The sequence below is a fragment of the Solanum pennellii genome, chromosome 1 (assembly GCF_001406875.1).
Source record: "Solanum pennellii chromosome 1, SPENNV200".
Classification (NCBI taxonomy): domain Eukaryota; kingdom Viridiplantae; phylum Streptophyta; class Magnoliopsida; order Solanales; family Solanaceae; genus Solanum; species Solanum pennellii.
In genome coordinates, this window is record NC_028637.1 from 35,904,019 (window position 1) to 35,914,068 (window position 10,050).

At 37.0% G+C, this 10,050-nt stretch overlaps 1 protein-coding gene across 1 annotated transcript; it reads left to right on the forward strand.

The window, feature by feature from the left end:
- The first annotated feature begins 4,740 nt into the window (after window positions 1–4,740).
- LOC107020089 lies at window positions 4,741–7,238 on the forward strand. Its single transcript, XM_015220417.1, has 2 exons — window positions 4,741–6,147; window positions 6,222–7,238. The coding sequence occupies exons 1-2, from the start codon at window positions 4,741–4,743 to the stop codon at window positions 7,236–7,238; spliced, it is 2,424 nt and encodes an 807-aa protein (XP_015075903.1).
- Window positions 7,239–10,050: the final 2,812 nt, after the last annotated feature.

The following is a 10,050-nucleotide window of genomic DNA, read 5'->3' on the forward strand; positions in this document are numbered from 1 at the left end:
GGTCAATTTTGATACAACCTTAACTTCTTTTATGAAGTACATGTTATTTTTCATTAAAATATGAATAAAAAGAACTCTAATCACCATAAACATTTAGAAGAATAATCTATGGTGGCATTAGAAGTGTATGTTTGTTTTTATAATTTAAGCCTATCGCCAACATAAGAAAGTCAAAATACGTAAATTTAACTATTGATTTGGGGTCAAATTCTTCAAAACTTTTTTTTAAAATAATTAAATATTTAAAAAATGTTGTAATTCAAGATAAAGAATTAACCAAAAGTAAATTGTGCAAAGTAGAATCAAAGAAAAATATTGCTTGACTCTCTAAATAATAATACCTTCACTAAAATAGGACGAATGAAAAATATGACATCTTTGTTCTACCTTATTTGATACATTTTGGTTTCTTTTGAAATAAAATTTACTTATTAGAAGTAAAAAAAGAGATAAATCACAATATATAATAATTAAAAAATATTTAAAAGACAATAAAAAATTAGAATTAAATGACATACCTGATATGTGAGGGGACAATACCTAAATATGTATTGCATTTTGAACGAACTTGCACATTCTCTTATTTTACCTTCCTCATTATGCAATTATTGAAAACTATAAGAAAAATATTAAACATAAATAAATCAAATTTCATTAAAAAAAATTGATACAAAATAAGTAATTTTTTCACCAAAATATAATATATAATGTGTAGACACGTAATTTTGACCGAATTTAAATTTAACACCAATTTTTAGAGCAAAAATAATTTTATCAATCTAAATTAAAAGATTTTAAATTTTATTTATTTATTTATTTATTTATTATTTTCATTAAGTTTATTTAAAAGATATAAGAATAAACAACATAAATCTTCTTCCTCTAATAACCATTCATTTTTTTTAAAAATATAAATAAAATAAAAAATAAATAAATAAAAATAAAAAAATAAAATATTTTTTTTTGTGTGTGCATGATTATTTTACTATACAAAATAATAATAATAAATTTTTTTTGTGTGTATGATTTTTTCGTTACTTTTTTTTGAAAAAAAATAATGATAAAAAAATTTACTTTTTTTTGTGTATATGATTTTTCCGTTATTCTTGTTAAAAAAATATATACTTTATTAAGCCTAGTTTGTTACTATCATAATATAGGAAAATATGAATCCATATGGAAAGGGAGATAAGAGACAAAGAGAGGACCAATCACCTCGATTCATGATATTGGATAAGGCCCCTACACTCTTGAAGAAATGGTATAAAAATATGACAAACCATGGACGAGGAATGGTGTTCAAACGCTTGGGATTTCTACGGAGCCTTTTGTATGTTGAGCCACGACGGGATTTGATAGAAGCACTAGTGCATTTTTGGGACCCGTTAAGGAATGTATTCCGTTTTTCTGGTTGTGAACTCACCCCCACCCTTGAGGAAATAGGGGCATTCATTGGAAAGGGTAAACATCTTCACAAAGAAGAGCCTATGATACCAAAACATATTAATAGGAGGAGGTTTCTAGATTTACTGCATATAAATGAGAATGATATAGGTGGTTGTCTCGTTAATGGATGGGTTCCGTTAGAATTTTTGTACAAAAGATATGGAAAAAGTGATGGATTCGAAGTGTATGGAAAGAAACTCCGTAATAATGGGTGTCGTCTGACCTGGGAAGCACACAGTTATGATGCCTTCGTGGTGGCTTTTTTGGGGATCATGGTGTTTCCATAAAAGGGAGGAAAGATTAGCATGAACTTAGCTGCAGTCATTACAGCTTTTGAGAAAAAGCCTAATATCACCCTCGTACCAATGATTCTGGCAGACATCTATCGTGCTTTAACTATTTGCAAGGATGGAAAAGACTACTTTGAGGGATGCAATATGTTATTACAACTATGGATGATTGAAGACATTCGTCATCACCCTTATGCAGTGGACTTTAAAGTAGAATGGAATAATTATATTGGAGGCCACAAAGAAAGAATCAAAGATCATAGTTTTCCGAAGGGTATTGAAGCTTGGAAGCAACACCTCAATAATCTGACTGCTGAGCAGATTGTGTGGAATTATCATTGGTTTCCATCGGCCGAGGTGATATGCATGTCTACTTTTCGATCATTCATTGTCCTAATGGGTCTTCAAGGTGTCCAACCTTACATGCCACTTAGAGTCATGCGACAACTTGGGCGACGCCAGTTTCTACCACCTAATGAAGATATGCGTGAATTCATGTATGAGTTTCATCCCAAGATACCTTTAAGGCAATCAGAGATATTTAAGATTTGGGGGGGATGCATACTCTCAAGTCCCCACGATATGGTGAAGGATCGCACAAGAGGCGAGGTGGACCAAGCATACTTAGACTGGGTTCATGATCAGCCCCTTCCTAAGGTTATGCCAGAAGGGTCAATAAAAGGACCTATAGATCGAGAAGCAGAAATTGAGGTTAAGATTAAGCAAGCTCGCCTCAAAGTCGAAAGAAGCTACAAATCTACTCTGGATATCCTAAGTAATGACCTGAAAAACACTAACGAAGAGTTGGCCCAACGTGATGCGATATTTGAAGTTAGAGTTAGAAAACACCGCTCTACCATTCTAACCTTACAAGAAGACTTGGGCATTGCCACAGGCTCTATGGAGCAACAGGAAGAGGTGTATAAGAAAGAAAAGGCCCAGCTTATCTGCGCACAGTCTAGACTCCAAACTCAAGTTAAAGCCTCTATGGAACGGGAAAGAGAAATAGCAAGGCGTTTCAGTGCTTATCAGGCAGACTGTGAGATTGAGAGAGGTCAAAGGATAGCCGAGCGAGATGCACTCCACCTTCAAATTGAAGAGCTCCAAGAACAAAGGGAAAATTTGACGAATGAAGTCAATACTGCTCACCACTGGTTACAGAATTGTTATGACAATATGGATGAAGCCAGAGACCGAATACTACAACTCACGGATGAACTCAACAATGTTTATGCTAGATATTTACTCCAGAACGATGAGAGGTTGGGCCAACAGGCCCGTGCTTTTGCTCCATATCTACCGAAAGCATTGGCGAAGATTTATAAGGGTCTTGGAGATGATTGAGATTCGAGGATTCAGTTTCTTTTTGAGTCTATTTTCTTAGTAGTGATTATTTCATTATTATTTTTAGTTTTTTCTCTTTCTTTTCGTTTTGTTATTTTATTTCATTTAGAGTCTATCTAAGTCCTAGGTACTTCTGTTTATTTTGTTTGTTCGTTTTATTCAAATCATTGTTTAAAATATTTGAAAATGAATGAAAAAGATTTGCTTTCGGTCACCTTATGTGCATATGTCATGCAAAAAAATAAAAAAAAAAAAATTAAAATAATAAATAAAAAAATAAATAAAAAAATTAATTAATTAATATCTTTCTCAAACTACGCAAGATCTGATTCATGGGCCAAACATGATACGTAGGCAACCCAGGGGGTTCGATCCAAATTAATATTATTATTATTATTTTTTTTATTTTCTTTTTTCTTTCTTCTTTTTCTTAAAAAATGATAATCATAATGATAATAAATAAATAAATAAATAAGTAAATAAATAAATAATAATAATAAAATATTAAAAAACTAATGAAGAGAAGAATGCCTAGGTAAGCCGGGATGAAACATGAGGTCCTCCATATTAGAAGTATGTATGTGGATACAATGTGCATAATTTCTTAACACTAATCGGTTTATTACTCTATTCAGAGAGAGAGAGAGATAGAGAGAGAAAGAGAGAGAGACATACTAGCTTAAAGGTAGTTGGTTTGTGGTTAAACTGGCATCACACCCTTACAACACAAGATCGAAAGAGAAACAGAAAATGGTCCCCAAAGACGGAAATGAATCGGACAATGATGAGGAGATCCAAAACCAGATGACTTCACAAGAAATAGGGACAACAGAAGACATAAGGGCGTTAAAACAACAAATGGCAGAGATGTACGAGGCTTGGATGAGTGGAAAACCTCCACCGTCTTCAATCCGAGACTATTTTAATACAAATATGTCTCACCCTATCCAGGTGTCGACAAGCGATCCGATATATCCCCCTGGATTCAGCCCCTATGCTAACACATTCAATGTCGCTGGAACTTCTATGGTGCGCCCTTCGAATACGCCTGTGATAAGTAATCCACTCTTTGTGTCAACTGCCCCGACTAACAGCATCCCGCAGCCAACGATGGTGCCCAAAATCCAACAGTGATCCTCCGCCCAAAGTTCGGCGTGATCAGAGTTACACTCTTGAAGAGGCCATTAAAATTCCAAGCTCTCATCCCCACATTCATCAATATAGTTCCCCTGTCGAAATTGAGAAGATGGTCAAGAATGAGGAACATGAAGAAATGACTAAGAAAATGAAGAGTTTGGAACAGAGTATAAGAGATATGCAAGGACTAGGAGGCCACAAAGGCATCTCGTTCAGTGACTTGTGTATGTTTCCTCACGTCCATTTGCCTGCTGGTTTTAAAACTCCAAAGTTTGAAAAATATGATGGTCACGGAGACCCCATAGCTCATCTAAAGAGATATTGCAACCAATTGAGGGGTGCAGAGGGCAAAGAAGAGTTACTTATGGCCTATTTTGGGGAAAGCTTAGTAGGGATTGCATCTGAATGGTTCATAGATCAGGATATCACCAACTGGCTCACATGGGATGATTTGGCTTGATGTTTTGTACAGCAATTCCAATATAATATTGACATTGTTCCAGATCGCTCCTCGTTAGCCAACATGAGGAAAAAGACCACGGAAAATTTTCGTGAATATGCTATCAGATGGAGGGAACAAGCTGCTAGGGTTAAACCACCGATGAAAGAGTCAGAGATGATTGACGTTTTTCTCCAGGCGCAAGAACCTGATTACTTTCACTATCTGCTTTCTGCCGTAGGGAAGACATTCGCTGAAGTTATTAAGGTAGGGGAAATGGTGGAAAATGGCATCAAGTCTGGAAAGATTGTAAGTCAAGCTGCCTTAAAAGCCACAACACAAGTGCTTCAAAATGGTTCTGGAAATATTGGAGGGAAGAAGAGAAGGGAGGATGTGGCCACTATTGTATCAGCGCCTAGGACTCATGTTCTAGGTAATTCCCAACAACACTATTTTCCTTCCCAAGCTCCACAATATTCTGTCCCATACACTCCATATCATGTCTTTAATGCACAACCAATTGCACCCCCTTCTTATCCACAATGGCGTTCGCCAACTCCACAAAATCATCCACCACCCCCACAAGTTCTTCAAAATACAATTAGAATTCCATCCCGTCCTAGACCACAATACAAAAAGGGAAATGGCGTTAAAGATGAGTTCACTCCTATTGGGGTGTCGTATGCTAGCTTGTTCCAAAAATTAAGGACGTTGAATGTTTTGAGTCCTATTGAGAGAAAGATGTCGAATCCTCCCCCGAGAAATTTGGATTATTCTCAACATTGCGCATATTGTTCTAATGCCCCAGGGCACAACATAGAGAGATGTTGGTATTTGAAAAGGGCCATTCAGGATTTGATCGATTCTAATCGAATTATAGTTGAAAGTCCGAGTGGACCCAACATCAATCAAGATCCATTGCCGAGGCATACTGAAACAAACATGCTGGAAATGATGAAGGGTCATGAAGAGTTTGCATCTCCGTATAAGCCAATCCTTAGGGTTGGAACTGGCATTGAGAAGTCAGCAAATGTTGTTGATTTAACAAAAATGATGCCTTTAGGGGCGGAAAATGTGTTAGAAAAGTTGAGTCCATCAAACACACCCATCTTAACTGTGAAAGGAGCCCTTGAAGATGTTTGGGCAAGCCCGAGTAAGGCAAAATCATTTGTTCCAAAAGGGCCAATCAAGCCTATTTTGATCGTGCGAGGGGCGCATATTCCTCCTGTGATTATCAGGCCAGTATCCCAGCTCCCAATGACTAACCCCAAAGCTGTTCCTTGGAATTATGAGCCTACTGTCGTGACATACAAGGGAAAAGAAGTTGCTGAAGAAATAGATGAAGTAGGAGGAATAACCCGTTCAGGAAGATGTTATGTCCCGATGGAATTAAGGAAAACTAAAAATGACCAAATACAAATGAAGAGTCCGGTCACTGAAGGAGAGGCAGAGGAATTCCTAAGGAAGATGAAACTATCAGACTACTCCGTGGTGGAACAATTAAAAAAAACTCCAGCCCAAATCTCTTTGTTGTCTTTGCTAATACATTCTGATGAACATCGTAGGCTGTAATGAAAATTTTGAATGAAGCACATGTTCCTAGTAAAGTTACAGTGAGTCAGTTAGAGAAGATTGCTGGGAGAATATTTGAGGTAAACCGCATCACCTTTTCAGATGATGAACTACCCAAAGAAGGTACAGGACATAACCAAGGCCTACATATCACTGTAAAGTGTGAGCTTTCATATGTCATTCGAGTTCTAATTGATGGAGGATCAGGAGCAAATATTTGTCCTTTATCAACTCTACAGAAATTGAATGTTAGTGCTGAAAGGGTCCGACCCAACAATGTATGTGTTAGAGCTTTTGATGGGTCAAAAACAGATGTTATTGGTGAGATAGAGCTCGTACTAACCATAGGGCCTGTGGATTTCACTGTGAATTTTCAAGTGTTGGATATCAACGCATCCTACAATCTATTGCTGGGGAGGCCATGGGTGCATAGGGCTGGAGCAGTCCCCTCAACGTTGCATCAAATGATTAAGTTTGAATACGACCGACAAGAAGTGATTGTTCATGGTGAGGGGGATTTGTCATTCTACAAAGAATCTTCCTCCCCTTTTATCAAGGCGAATAATGAGAATGAAGCACTGGTTTATCAAGCTTTTGAGGTAGTGGTTATTGAGCATGTCCCCGAGGGGAGTGTCATTTCAAAACCAAATATGCCCATCGCGTCTGTAATGGTGGTGAATGAATTGGTGAAACATGGGTTTGAGCCGGGTAAAGGCTTAGGAATCTGCTTGCAAGGAAGAGCTTATCCTGTGAGTCTACGAAAGAGCATCGGTAGTTTTGGCTTAGGCTACCAACCTAGAGTCGAGTACAAAATGAAGGCAAAGAAGAAGAAGAGAGATGTATGGTCACTTACCAAGCCTATACAACCAATCTACAAATCTTTCATCAAAGCCCGCGCAACAAAATCTTATCAATCATCTTTTCCAGAGCCAGTGATGAAAGTAAGCGAAGAAATGGTCAACTATTTTCAAGATTTCTTTGTCGAGGTTGATATGGTGGAACTCGGATAAGGCACTAGCGACAGAGATGTGCAATTCATTGGTCCTGATGTCAAGCTAAACAATTGGGAGGCCACCCCTCTCCCTATTAAAGACGAGTCTTGAGTTCTTTCTATGCCGATTCTAGTGATATGACATGCATGCAGAATTTTTCGCCAGATCTTAATATCCAATCTAATCTTCGACCTAATATTAAAATAATGAGTCAAGAAATCGAACATGATGAAGACAGAGTATTTGAAGAAGTAAGGAAGGAATTTCAAGATCGCTACTCCATATTCATTGGTATACGGGACTGAGGCAGTTATACCTGCAGAGATTGAGATCCCATCTTTACGAATCGTTGTGGAGGCTGAAATTGATGATGATGAGTGGATCAAAACTCGGTTAGAGAAATTAAGTTTGATTGATGATAAGCGTCCGACATCAGTATGTCATGGTCAATTATATCAGAAAAGAATGGCACGAGCATATAATAAAAGGTGCGTCCCAGACATTTTAAAGAGGGTCAATTAGTGTTGAGACGCATTTTGCCACATCATGCCGAAACCAAAGGCAAATTTTCTCCAAATTGGAGAGGACAATTCGTTGTTAAAAGGGTATTACCCAATGGTGCTCTTTACTTAGTAGATATAGAAGGCAAATTGACAGAAACGGTCGTCAATGCTGATGCTGTGAAAAGATATTACATATGATTGAGTTTCGACATTAGAAACCTTTATGTTTGGGCTCGACATTTCAAGGGTTGATTCAATGGGATCTCTTGGTTATGATGTTTCCTTGACTTTTCAAACAAACAAACAAACAAACAAACAAAACAAAACAAATTGCCTGAACTACGTTTGACCTGATTCTTGTTTCGGCAAGATACGTAGACAACCCTAATATTGGGTTCGGTTCAACCAAATACAAATCCAAGAATTCATATTGTAGTATACTGGGGCAAAAGTCGTTTGTTTATTCATTTGGTCTCATCTCAAAGCTCAAAATCAACCCCATCATCTAAAAAAAAAGTCTTTGCATCAACCCTTGATATGTCGAAAATAAGTTGGTTAAGGGTAGGTAAAAATCCTGAATGGGCACCATAAGACAAGTGTGAGTAGAAAGAAATAAAAATGAGAGAGTCTTATTGGTGAAAACCATAAGTGGGCACCGTAAGGCGAAAAGGAGTTGAAAATCAAAGAGTCTTATTGGTGAAAAGTATGACATGCACCATAAGGCAGGCGTGAGCTGGAGCAATTAACATGATAGAGTTTTAGCGGCAAAGACCTTCGTGAATATCGCAAAGTCTATAAGGGTTCAAATTATTTATGGCTTCATTAAGTGTTGGGATTCCACATCAAGATTGAATAATCAATAATGGTTGATGAATAGATTGGATAGCCAAGTCTGGAAATCAATTCAAATTGCATGGCATGATCAGTAGACTTGGCTCCACACTCAGATAAGTTTTTCTTTCTTCTTCTTACAAAAAGAAAAAAAAAGAGTCTTCATCGAATCTTTTCTTTTATTCTCATATAGTTCGTAATTTTCTTATACTTTTTTCGTCACTCTTTTGGTATGTATTTGAGTCGAGTCTTTGTAAAAAAAAAACTATGAAGGAATTTCAAGACTCGCTACCAAGTCTCTAATCGGTACTAGGCAAAGCATCAGGCTACTGAGTTAATCTGTCTTCAAGTGTTGAATTCGAAAATTCTCTGATCCTATGAAGGCTAAACAATGAGTGTTGTGGGATAAAGACATTGGATTTAGGTCCCAAAGTAAGCAAATTCGGATGAAAGTACTATCAATCAATAAGAAGTATTGACCGTTGGAAATAACCAAAGCGTCATAAGTGTTTGAGCCGCCCTTGTCGAAGGATGGAACCACAAACCAACCACCACCTTTTCAAACTCACAAATTTTCATTGTTGAAGCAGGGACACAAGTTGTTTCAAGATTGAGGATTCGAGGAACCTAGATGTTCAACCTAGTCTGCAGCGAGAGAAATGGAAACCCTACAATAAAGACTTGTGGAATATTGTATGAAAGTTGGCTAATATATATCAAAATAGCAATTACTTGAATGTTGGAATATTTATTTTATTTATTACTATTATTATTATTTTTCTCCTTGAAGGAACTTCCAAATAATAAAGATAGCATTCACAATGTTACGTTGGTATTATTAGTTTGTTGAAAACTTTATTAGCAGGACCCTCCTGGATAATGGGAATAGCAGGACCCTCCTGGATAATGGGAATAGAAGGACCCTCCTGGATAATGGGACTAGCAGGACCCTCCTGGATAATGGGATTAGCAGGACCCTCCTGGATAATGGGACTAGCAGGTCCCTCCTGGATAATGGGATTAGCAGGACCCTCCTGGATAATGGGATTAGCAGGACCCTCCTGGATAATGGGATTAGAAGGACCCTCCTGAATAATGGGACTAGTAGGACCTCCTAGATAATGGGACTAGCAGGACCCTCCTGAATAATGGGATTAGATTACTTTCTCATAGGATTAACACTTCCTAGTCTAGATTTTTAGTTTTATTTTCTCCTAAAATAAACACTTCCTAGCCGAAGTTTATGTTTTATATTTATATTTGCTAATAACTCACAAAAAATTTTCCAAGTGAAAACTGGGGAAAAATTTTATTTATTTTTTTGTTTGTGGTGGTTCTCAGGTTTCCTCAAGCGAGACCTGGATTTGAAATTCAAGAACAAAGTTTCAAATTTTTTAGAATAATCAATTCCATGATGGTTAGAATTAGCTTCTTCAATGCATGTAGCAGCCTGACTTCCACACATCTTTTACTAGTCAACTTTTGATCAAGAAAAC